The 13,143-nt window shown below is 41.5% G+C and overlaps 1 protein-coding gene across 1 annotated transcript in view; it reads right to left on the bottom strand.

The window, feature by feature from the left end:
• The window catches only part of ankrd13b (ankyrin repeat domain 13B), a 38,727-nt gene extending 27,955 nt beyond the window's left edge, over positions 1–10,772 (bottom strand). Inside the window, exon 1 of the mRNA XM_058634444.1 lies at positions 10,281–10,772. Within this exon, the coding sequence (XP_058490427.1) occupies positions 10,281–10,388 (108 nt within the window). The 5' untranslated portion in view covers positions 10,389–10,772. The remainder of the gene's footprint in view (positions 1–10,280) is intronic.
• Between the last annotated feature and the right edge of the window lie 2,371 nt (positions 10,773–13,143).

Genomic DNA, 13,143 nt, shown 5'->3' with positions numbered 1-13,143 from the left:
AGAAATCTTGTTTTAATAATGAAAAAAGCTTCAAACCGATTCATCGATTATCAAAATTGTTGACGATTCATTTAGTAATCGATTAATAATCGGGTAATTGCTTCAGCTCTACTTTCAAACATGGAAGCAGAGAAACTGGAGATGCAATATCTCACTCTCCAGATGATCGTCGTGGCGCAGAATTGTGCGTGGAAGTTATGTTGCGATGTTCTGTGCTGTGGTCATAGTCAGCTTTGTAAGGTCTGCAGCACGAAAACGCCTCCAAATGGGATTTAATCCGAGTTGAGAAAATTGGATTTTTGCTGAATGTGAATCTAAATAAAAATCTGAAATTTTAAAAGAAAAACCTGATTCCTCTGTTTGATTGAGGCCTTAGTTGTGTATACATATAGCCATCTCGCTCTCCCTCTCTCTCTCGCTCTCGCTCTCTCTCTCTCTCTCTCTCTCTCTCTCTCTCTCACGCACACAAAACTGTGTCCCATTGGACTTTGACTTGTGTGGTTTGGTAGTTAGAGGAGGGACATTATGTCATCCCTGCTTGTCCCTAGTTGCTCACTTACTCTTCTCTCAACAATGAACTCATAATGAGGGCATACTGTGGTGCGGTCTGAGGTGAAGGGTGTGTTTTCTTGACTTGAGGTGTACTATACTGTAAATATGAAACTGTCTAATTGGCTTGAGAAAATACACAGATTTATTCCATTAGTGTGTTTCTTATTTTAAAACTGGAGTGCATAACTTTACATTCATATTTATTATGCATGTTGCATTCAAACCATTGTCAAATGACCTCCTTCAATGCTGACTGAAACTCTCAGCTGTACACTATTCTCTCACTTCCCAATATAGTGGTGTTTACATCTCATGTTGCCCGTTGTGATTGGGATTTGTTTTATGTCAAGACAGTTGGAGGCAACAGGAACATTGCGCTATTATAGCAAGATGACTGCAAACTGGTTTTAGAAGAGAAGTGTTCAACTGTTTGATGGAATAAAAGCTTTTTCTTCAACTTCAGACTGTCGAATTATATTAAGTTTGGTTGAGTTGGCCGCGTGTAGCCACTTGGACGACCTAATCAATTATCTTTTAGAGTTTGTCTGTTTTGCCTTTCACCCACGTAAGTAGAGAACATTCTCAGTATGTGTTCACTGCGGGTTTGTTCTCTTCTGAAAATAAAGTCCAGGTCAAACTGTTCCATTATTAAACAAAATGTTCCTAAATTCCACATTATGAGAAGAAATTGCTGCATTTTAAATGAAAAGTAAAGTAAGAACTTTTTTTCTTTCACCATACATACATGTTTGCATATCATAGAAGTTATACCTCTCTAGTCTCCTTTTTATCCTCTGTCAATCCTCTAAAACAAAGATCAAGCATGTTTTAAATGTTTTTGTCTGTCATCATTACTTTGATTTTCTTTCTTTGCATCAGACGCTCTCTTTTTAAAGTCTCTCTGTCCTTAACCCGTATCTTTGTCTTATTGTCAAATTCTTCTCTTCTTCTTCTCTCCTTCCTTCCCACTCTTTCATTCATTTCTTCCCATCTCACCCTCTTCAATAGAAAGCTCAGTGGAGGTTGCATTATTGATGGGCATCTGCTCCTTCTCTCACCTCCCACTCAGTGTGTGCCCAGCCTGATGCAGCTTGGCAGGTACTTAGGCCCACATCAATCTTTCATACAAAAACCACACCATACACAAACACAGAATTGTGCATATACACACAGGAGCTTTCCCAAAATGTTTGTGCATGGGAAGCACAAGAGCAGAGGGTGGCGATGGGAGGGAGGAGTATAAAAATAACTTCTCCTTCCTCTGCGTCTCCTTTTGCCTCTTTTATTCTCCATCCACAGCAGACTTGGACAAACGCAAGGCTACCATGAAACGTTGATCAATGTTCTCTGTGACACTGCTTCAGAAATAAGAGTTTAGCGCAACACCATCATCATGCATCACCTATGGTGGTGTGACCATGACCGATGCCCTGCAGACAAACAAACAAGCATGTTTACAGTAATACATCCAAGATTCATTTCCACTTCTGAAGGTGCATGTGAGGACTGCACAATGCAGCAGTGGAAACAAGACCAAATGGACCCAAATAGTGCTGAACTATTTTCTAACACATGATCGAAACAGAACCGCAGACACGGGCTTAGAGAGAGAAATCACAAACGAGTGGGGTGATGATGGAACTGTCAGAATAGCAACCAGAAAGAGAGAGAGGTTCTCTGATGCTTATCTACAGGTGCTGACACCTGTCTCTTGCAATGAGCTGACAGACCTCACCAAAACACTCACTCCTTATTCTCAAAGATGCAAGCGTGCCCACAGATGGAGACAGTGCGTTCACTACAGAACAGTCAGATAATGTAGCAGCTGTAGCCTGTTGTGGAAAAAAACAAAAAAAACATTGTGTTGTGTTCAGGATCATTTTCTCTGGGACTTTCAGGATTTCACTGCCTGAAGATGTGCAGATCACATTAAATGTTGATGTTGGTATATATTTATTGACCAGGGACGTGCGGTCAGCCAAGGCAGGTGAGGCAGAGCCTCCACTGGCATCATGACAAGTAAAACACTAATAATGATAAATAAATGAGTCCACTTGTCTGTACAAAAAGTGTGTTTACAGTATGATTCCAATCATTTTGATCATTTTTAGAGTCAAAATCCCTGAATTTGCACATTTCCTGTTCAAATACGGGGGATAAACGTGAGGTGAGGCAGCTGCGAGGTGTGAGGTGTGCTATCCCTCACACACTGGGTTGATGCATGTGTGTCTGTATGTGGCCAATATAATGTTTGCAGACGCGTTTATTGTACATTGTCTTGCTAATTGGATAAAACCACAGTGACAAGGCATAAGGTGAAGCAGACTGTACCTTGCTGCACTGAAGGTGCTTCGTGCTGCTGTTCTTGGAGGGTGCAGAGCAAATTTGTTCTTACCGAAAACAAACGCTGATGGGTATGAAATATAACCAGTAATAAATATAAATGCTACCAACTGACTAGTGAATAAGCTGCTTTTTTGGGTTGATGTATTTGTTAATCTGACCTTGAGTCAGTGCCTCACCAGCCATGGCCCTCACTTCATGTATTTTGGATAAACTTTAGTACCTCAGTTAATGTTTTGACGACATAGTTAGCTGTTTAATCCAGTTTTACTTAGCTTTGGGTTTGAGTAATATTGATGGAATTGTTATTAGTTTGTAGACTTTGTGCAGGCACCTCAGGACTTTGCGGTTGTTGGGAAAGAACATTGGTATCTGCTGGACAGCTGGACAGGAGGGCTAGTGGGCTACATGATCCTCCTGGAGCGTTGAGGAGCAGAAAAAAAAAAATCTCGAAAAAAAAACAGACCCGCAAAAAAATCTCTCGTAAAATTCAATTCACAAGGTGAATTGTTTAAAGTCACTGTATGGTCAATTATTGTTGTATTTGTATTAAATCTGGATATTTTGTAAGCATGCAACAACTGTAAATTTAAATGACATTCATTTGATTGATGATATTGTAACAAATATGCTAGCTAATTGAGTTATATCAGAAGCGTCTGTACAGGGCTTTCAGACATCTTTGACAACATCAAGCTTGACAAACTTAATATTGACACTGCTACTCTTCAGCAGGCACAGCTTGCTGACTGCAGCTCCATAAGGATACAGAACTACACATTCTGGCTTGGTAAATGTACAGACAAAACCTGACAAAAACACCCCGCTTGACTCTCCAGTGAATCTTGCATTTCATACATAAATCTGCTGTGTCTACAACCTCATCACCAGAGTCAAATGGCAAGGAGCTCAACGTGATCAGAACATTCCATAAAAACTCATGTTCCTTGCTGCTGAACGTGAATCCTGGTCAGACTGCCTTGGAGATGTTGGAGTGGGGAAACTTGACATAATTCCAGACCACTTACAGCACCAAAAGTGACACGCACCACTTCCTCATTCTCATCAAGGTTGAACATCTGTTCAAGCAGATCCTGCAATTCAAGCATAATGCACACCCACACACAACACAAGCGGTTTTACCAACCCAGCCATGATCTTGCTCTTCCTTACTCCCCTTGCCCAAGCACTCTTAGCCCACAACCAGTCAAGTGCACTCGCTCCAGCATCCCACACAGAGTTAGGACTCCAGGGGCTGATAGATTGCATATGCTTAAAAGGAGTTTAAAAAAATCCCACCTCCCATTTCAACAAGAACGTTGACTGGGTCATCTCATTTACAAGTGAAAGTGGTCCAGCAGCTACTTAAAGATGCAGTGCATAACTTTTTTTTGAATTTTGTTGTTGATGATATCTTTATTCTGTCTGTGTTTGGTCTGTTGTTGAGCAAGATCATCTTCTTCTGAAACCTTTTGTGGCTGCTTATTTGTGTTTTTAGACTCTGGCCTGTTTGCAGTGGTCTTCTTTTAAAAACCCAATGTTGCTGCTGCCTCTGTCTTGACATAGAACAAATCACAAAACACAGGGCGTTGTGTGGAGCTGATAGGCTAAATCAGCATTGTGTTTGTGTTTAAAGGACATTTGTTTATATTTTAAGGTCACACACTCACACTCACACACTGGTTTTAAGGCCCAGGACACACGACATGATGCTGCCTCAGTTGACATGTTTGGAGGAGAAAGACTTTACTTTATCAGAAGCCTCTTGAATGAGATGTGAAACTTCAGGCCAGTTGCTACAAATGCTGCAATGTGTTTTGGATATTTAAAGCATTTACCCAACCAACTCTTGCCTTTGCGGCTCAGAACAAGGGCCTTTCTGCATGGAGTTTGCATGTTCTCCCTGTGTGTGTGGGTGTGTGGTTGTGTGGGTTTTCTCCGGGTTCTCTGGTTTCCTCCCACAGTCCAGAGACATGCAGATTTGGGGATTACATAAATTGGACACAAACGGTTGTTTGTCTCTATATGTGGCCCTGTGATGGACTGGCGACCTGTCCAGGGTGTACCCCGCCTATCGGCCTACGTCAGCTGAGATTGGCACAGTGCCCCCTGCGACCCTCATGTGGAGGATAAAGCGGTAGGCGATGGATGAATCCAAATCATCAAACAAGGGCAATAGACTGTGAAACTGTGCGTACAAAAGTCCATGGTCTATCAAACGGTGTGTCACCAACACCCTGCTGTAGACAAGAAAAACAGCAGAATGGCTTTCACCTGTGATGCCTTTGCCACATCCTGGGCTTCATGTAGCAGGAAAAAGTAATTGACGGCCCCCTCAGGCTAAATATGTCCTGACGGACGCATGCCAACAATCTCGACTGAGAAAATGAAAATGTTGAGAGTGGGGATGGTAGATAAATAGCTGTAGGTAACAAGGGGTGGAGGTGCACCAGGAGAAGCACATAAGGAAAACTTTAAATAGTAGCTGGATATGATTTGAGGAGACAGAAAGACAGGTTGTAGAGAAAAGGCTTAAAGAAGACGGCTACAGAGGCAGAGCAGAGGCAAATGTGGCAGATGGGTCCCATTTAAAGTTTAGACTTAGGGTGACAACAATGAACACGAGAGCCTTCATTTATGGCTCTGTTTCCTCATGCCAGCCACCTAGCATACGATTTTATAATGCTGATGTAGCATTAGCACCTTGCCGAGGGCATCATTATCAAAGCCCACACTGAAGGAGAAAGAGAGAGCTGGGGACAGACACATGGAGACACAGAGAGGACAAAGACCAGCAACAGAGAAAGAGAAGACAGATCTATGTGTCATTTCCTGCCTTTGTCTTAAGATAGATCATTACTCCTTAAATGGCCCTGGTCTTTATCAATCCCACTGTGCTTTTACGTCTGTGTGCAATCCAGACTGACTCTGTTCCTGGTCAACAGCACTCATTATTACCTATTCACTTCCTGTCCGCTTCTGTGTTCACTCTTGTCATCGCCTTGTCAGTCCCTCTTCTTCTCGTCAGTACATTGTGTCATTAACTATTGCCTCCTTGCTTTACACAATTGACCTCTTTACCTATCATGCTGCCAGTTCTCTTATTCCCATCCATCTTAATTCATGACAAGTTTTATTATTAGTTTTATGACTGACCGGAACCTTTAAAACCTGAAATCTCATCCCTTTTTTAATATGCGTTATTCTTCCTATTTTTTTTTACGACATCTCATCTTTATCTTTCCCATTGTACTTTCTCTGTGGACAGCTGTGTGTTCCTGGCATTTCTTCTAACCCTCTTCCAATTCAGTTTCCTTTCTCTGGCTTTTTGCGTTGTAACAGCCTTGGCAGACTATATTTTCAACATGCAATCTGGTACATGCTGCTTGTGGAAAATTGGGAAAGATGGGAGTCTTCCACTGCCATCTTGAAAAAACCCCAAAACATTCTGAATACATTCACTAACGACTCACAACTGCTGCATTGTTGTACAGGAAGAAAATAAGAGAGCAGTCGAGAGACAAAGTACTGGATGTTCAATAAAATGAGTCTCATCATTTCAACAAAAGGCAAACAGACCATTATAAGCTCTGATAAGGAGATGGCTACAGATGACCTTTTTTTTCTTTCTTTTTTTACTGTGGAATTATCCAGTGTACTGTCTCAAAAGCTAAATTCATCAGAGCCCATGCATTATTGTGTCATATCTACACAACACTGTCTTTGTTATTTGGACTGTAACAGCATGTGATATCCTAATGCCTATCATGCAGTAAAATGGAAAATATAACAAAGCACTGCATTGTTATATTATATTATAATGTTGATGCCACAAGGATTATGCATATTTCCCTCAAATATTCCTATTCTACTCCCCCTTTTTTCTGTTGTGGTTCATAATATGTATCTGCCCATGTCTTCTTTAGGGGAGCATTCACTTTAGTTAGATAAGTTTGTGTGTGTATGGCAGATGAGCTTTCCAATGTACTTAAAAAACAGACAGTTCCTTAAGGAGTGTTTACTGCTTTTTATAGTGGTAGCTCCTTTTTTAATTAGGGATGTATGACGTACTTATGTATAGTCAGTGTGTTGCATACAGGGGACAAAGTACAGCATGCTGCTTGTTGGACAGGGAGACCTAAAACATGACTTATGCATTGTTTTGCTGTGAACAAGGACAACAGAGAAAGCATGTTATAGCCCTTCAAGAGCCCAACTAAAAAAAGCAATTCCATCTGAACAGTATGCTATGTTTTAAAGATTTATTTTTTCAGCCCAACTAAAAAAAGGAATTCTCTCTGAACAGTATGCTATATTTTAAAGATTTATCAGTGGTTCAGCATGGTGTGCAGACGACCCACAATGGCACTATATTTTTCTCAACGTCATCCAATGTGCATAAAAGCAACAGCACTGAAGCTATGTTACTCCACAGCATAGAGACAATAAACTGCTGTAAATAACAGGGTGGTTCAATAAAGTAACATTTGGACAATTACAACAAGCCATTCCCCATCATTGGTCGAAAACAACTGGGTCCCAATGCTGGTTTTGACTGGCAGAACAAGCGTATTGCTAAAATGACAAAGCATATGATTGTAATATGATTTTCCTCAACCAGTATCTTCTGTGGAAGTGATATTTGTACAATCACTATCTTTACTGCACTGCACCACGTCTTCTCCTCCTTGGTTGGCCTATCTGGACATTGTCAAAGTAGGTTAGTGATAAATTTAGGTTGTGGCCTTGGTTTTCATGTTAAGAATATTCCATTGTAAACATCCAAATCTAAGTTTAGGTCAGTGCATGTAATCAGGGCAGCCAAATAGTGCTTGAGCATTTTTCAGAGCGATAGTTACAGTCCCTGTGCTGTCAAAGTGTGTTGGACCTTATTCTTCTTATGGGAGTGCCATAGTTATCATGAAGGGTGCTTGACACCTGTCACTAGCATTTCATGCTTGTTAGGCTGATAAAGTTAGTGCTGAAGAATGTTGCGTGTCTGCACGGTACAAACGGTCAATTCTGGGATCTGATGTGATGCTACCTTTGTTAGTTTAATTGGAAGTTTGAATATGCAAAATATGAACACAAAAAACACTGGACAATACATATAAATCCATGACGCATACTTACATTTTCTTACACCCAACATACAAACACATGCAATAAGCAAGAGACACAGAGGTGGTTTGCATCTAAAATTACAGATTTCATCCACAGTGAAATGGCAACAAGAACAGCATTTTACTGCCTGTCTCCTCAAACCAAGGGAACTGATAAGGTTCAGGAGAATTATGTCTGAGAGAGTGCCTCTGAAATGGCATGAAAACAGTGAGGGAAAGTTTTTTTTTTACCAGTGGGAAGATGTTTAATCTGCGCTCACTCTCGGGGTAATAAACTCTGAAGTGCACACTGGTTTTTATTGGCTACAGCTCTGATCAGCATCAGTAGAGAGACCAGGGTGAAAACGCTAATTTCTTGTTCATCTGCTTAATTTTTGACAGAGATTAAGCATTTCTGGTGGAACGCTTTGAGACGCATTCATCTTTTGGCCTTTAGCATACACGTTAGCATTAATGACTGTAGAGATCCTTACATTTTAAAATTATTCAAAGAGTTGATTATGGTCGTTTTCACACCTAATAGTCCGCTAGACTCGGTTCAATTGGGGGTTGCAACATTCAACTGGTCCCAGTTCGCTTTCACACTGCACTTTAATGAAACGAACCGAACCTTTTGAATAACGTATTCCCCTCCTCGCCTGCGGCAGCGCTGCATCAAGAATTACTGAAGGAGAAGACAAGACAAACAATGAACAAGATAACTTGCTCATCTGTTGGTTAATGCAGGGCAACTTCTGTTTCCACCACATACGAGCAAAACATGGAGCTGCATCAAATCCTCTCGGTCTTGTTATTTATTTTTTATTTTTTCATTTACTAGTGATTTTACACCAGACTCCTGTAGTTGTTGCAGATTAACACATGTTTTTAGGATTTTTAAGTAGTTTTAAGTGATCTACAGTTCGGCGCTGTTCGGCTTGATTTGTGTGTGGGACGTCTCTTCCTGTGACAGTCTGACCAATCATCGCATAGTACCTACTTAGCACGCTTGGAACCTCGACGGAGCAGGCACTAAGACCGCGGCGTGGCGTGGCGAGGCGAGTGGAGCCGGTGGAAATGCACCATTGGAAGATTTAAGTACATTACCTCAGGGTGTGACTTGAATATGAGGTCTAAGTTGGGTTTTAGAGCCTCAGCGTTGTCACTATATGAGATCAGTTTTGCCATTTATGCCCTAATAGTTTATGGTCAAGGGTTAACTGGTAAATGTCACTACCACATTCCCTCACTGTAAATGAAGGGATTGTGGTAAACCAGTTGATGGCTGGGGCACTTGCTGACTATCCTGGTGTAAAGAGAGGGCTTCCTGGGTTATGATTTTCTAACCAAAATAAGGTAAGCGTGTGCATGAAAGTACATGTGTGATGTCTTGAGACCGCAGTATGAAGCATGCAGTCTAAAAATGTGTTCAGTAAACCCGCAGAGCATCTGTTGTGTAATGGCAAAGCGCTATAGTACGTTTTCAAAACATAGAATGACTGAATTCACATGAATACATGTTCTTACACGTCTCACACACACACAAACAACAGTATGGCTGGTATTTTAAGGAGTCCTTCAACTTACACTGAAGTTATTTCACCAGCAAGGGAAAATAATTCTTCATGCTCTAGATTATGAGGAAAAAATCCTCCTCTGGAGAGTGAATATAATGCCTTAATGATTGGATTATTGTATTTGCTGTTATAGTTCTCTCTCTCACACACACACACACACACATGACCAGCATCTGCATTGTTTCACCCACACAGAAAGCTTTATAGGTGCTGATGGGAAGGTAGAGAGCCTGTATAATTTTGAGTAGAAATCACACAATAATGCCACACAGGCACAAAAGCACCAGTGACTCACACATACACTGTACATGTACACACTGCAACACAGTCAGACTCAGCAGTTACACTCATTTGCACTTGGAATATATCCAGAGATGAACTCCTGATAAAACTTCCCATGCATACGAGAATCACTGGGAAGATGAATATTTTAAGCCCCAGATGCAGTGCAGTGAGAAGCACAGATGCTTGACATGTAAAGTCTAAAATAAGTGTCTCCCTCCACTCTGCTGATAACACTTAACTGCGCTAATCCAATTCATTGACCAGTCTCCTGTGTGAGGTGGTCCATGGGTGGGATCTACAGTACATCACCGTCAATTAAATCAACATGACCATTTTTTATAACAGCTGGCAATAAAGGCACAGGCCTACACGTGTGGTGTATAGGTGGAGATATGTGTTTGCTCGTTGCTCTCTGTCTCACCTGCTCCTTCGTTGCCAGCTCTTTCTCTAGCTGTCGGTGTTTGTTGTGCCACACCAAATAGTGGATAGGAAAGCGACTCTTCTCCGGAGTTTTCTTGGCAGAAATCATCCTCGGATCATGCTGTGCCTCCTGCTCTTCCTTCGCTGTGGATTGTAATGGTACTTTGTGATTAATTGACGCTATACAATCACACCTATCATCCTTTACCGGCGGAGATGGCTAAAGGCGTAATAGGGGCAGCCTTTACGCGTCAGGAGCAGTGGATGACTCCCCGATTTACGCTCTGCTTAAAATAAACGGCATACTGTATGTCCCGTAAAATCACTAAAAGACAGAAGTCTGTCTTTTGGGTGTTGAGAGTAGATTAGGCGACACCTTTATGTCTCAACCAGCCGCTCATCCACCTCTTGCCTCCCTCCTCTCTTTCTTTCTCCCTGCCTACTCTGTCCGCCTCTCCTCCCATCCGCTGGTGTCTGAGAAAGATGCGTTGACAAGCTGCAGCGAAATGTGCGCACACTCAGCCAGTCCTCTGCTATGCTGCCATGAAAGAGCACCGCAGAAATCATAAGTACACAAATGCTGAAGACAGAAAAAACCCTGCAAGATTCCTGCATTAGCCCTACATGAATCTATAGTCGTGATATAAAGATTAAAATAAAAAATTAAATAAGAAAAATATATATACATAGAGAGAGGGGAGACATTTGTGTTTCATTCACTTATTTTTTATTACGTTTAGAATACATTATATTATATTCCTTATGTCCTTTACATGTAGATCTGTGAACCTTCTCTGTGGTCTTCTCTTCTTTTCCAGCAGCATCCTTTGTCCCATGTAATCACTATGCCTCCTCTGCATGTGACCAAACTATCTCAACCTTACCTCTTTTACTTTATTTCCAAGTGTTAAACCTGAGCTGTCCCTTGAACATGCTGATTTCTAATAATCCTGTCCATCCTGGTCACGCTCAAGAAAAATCTCAGCATATTCAGCTCTGCCTCCTATCTTTGAGACACTGTCTCCAAGCCATACACCAAAGCTGGCCTCAACCAGTCTTGTACACCTCCCCTTTAACTTTTGCTGCGATATTTCTGTCACACATCACTGTGACACTCGTCTCCACCCACTCCACCCTACCTGCACTCTTTTCTTTATCTCTCTTGTGCACTGTCCATTGCTTTGGATGGTTGACCCCAGGTATTTAAACTCCCCCTTCTCTACTCCTTGCATCTTTACTGTATCGGTCTCACTGTGATTGACACACATGTATTCTGTCATGTATTCTTCCTATGCTAACCTTCATTTCTCCTCTCACCAGTGAGTACTCCCACCTCTCCAGACACTATTTCACCTGTCCCCCATTCTCAATTACAGATTACAATATCATCTGCAAACAACATAGTCTACAGAGAGCCCTCATCTTTCAATGTGTCCATCACCATTTAGCACATTTAGTATCAGAAGGGTCTCAGAGTTGATCCCTGATGTAATCCCACCTCCACCTTGAAGCCATCCATCACTCCAGCTGCACACCTCACGTCATACATGTCTCGCACTACCCTCACATATTTCTCCGCCACTCCCGACTTCCTAATACAATACCAAAGCTACCTGTTTTGACACCAGTTCATACGCTTTCTCTAGATCCACAAAGACACAGTGCGACTCCTTATGTTCTATACTACATTACTATCCTCTATATGCCATTACTGCTCTCAAAGCAAAAACCTCACCTCTATTTCTCAAAATGAATCATACTGCTGCTCACTGATCATCACTTCTTTCTTTAACCAAGCTTGTGTACCCCTGGTGGTACACATACCACAGTTTGAGAACCATGGTGTTAAACAATCTGGTCAAAAAGTCAACTGCTCCCTCTCTCTCTCTTAGACATATCCATATGTCATCTGGACCAACTGCCTTTCCACTCTTCACACTTCATGCTCTCACCTCCTCTTTCTAATCCGCTGCACTTCCTGAGGCACTATCTCCCCTCCATCTGTCCTCCTCGCTCTCTTATTTCCCTCCTTCATCAGAACCTCAAAGTACTCCTTCCATCTTCTCAACACACCTTGTTCACTTGTTAGTACATAACCATCTCTGTTCTTAATCACTCTAACCTGCTGCACATCCTTTCCAGCTCTGACTCCCTGTCTAGCCAATCAATAGTCCTTTTCTCCTTCCTTAGTGTCCAGTCTCTCATTCAACTCATTATAAGCATTTCCTTTGCCTTTGCCACCTCTCTCTTTGCTGCACACTCCCAGTACTCCTGCCTAATTTCTTTATCTCCCTGGCTGGCCCACTTTGAAAGAAAGTGTGTACTAATACCCCCAACATTTGATTTGAGTTGTCATTTCTATGAAACCAGTGGTTTTTAATACAGTAATGTTTCAATCAACCTACATAATAAAAAGTATCAAACATTTACTTAGGTAGGCCACAGTGATGTTGTGTATTTACTAACTCCAGAACAGTTTCTGGCACAAACACTGACCTTGTCAGAACCAGTGGTTCTAAGAGAGAACAAAACCTGATCCACATGAGAGAGAACGTCATAGCTGAGAAACTGATTTTGTTCAGGGCTAAGATTTTAATTGTAGTTGGGTTAAGGTTAGGGTTAGACATTAAGTTGTTATGATTAAGGTTGGGGATAATGCTTTGTTTATCCTTCTTCTTTTTCTGTTAGGGTTTATGTCCAAATAAATGGAAGTCAATGTAGTGTCCTAAGAACAGATGTGCTATATCTTCTGAGTCTGTGAGGGCAGAGTTTGGTTCAAATCCATCAGGTCCTTGTATTTTATAATGGGCTTTTTGGGAGGAAAATTTGGATTAGGTTCAGAATACAGTTAGGGTTGAGGATGT

This window comes from Solea solea, chromosome 7 (genome assembly GCF_958295425.1).
Source record: "Solea solea chromosome 7, fSolSol10.1, whole genome shotgun sequence".
NCBI lineage: Eukaryota > Metazoa > Chordata > Actinopteri > Pleuronectiformes > Soleidae > Solea > Solea solea.
The sequence above is the reverse complement of the archived record's forward strand: the minus strand, read 5'-3'. Positions and strand labels throughout refer to the sequence as shown.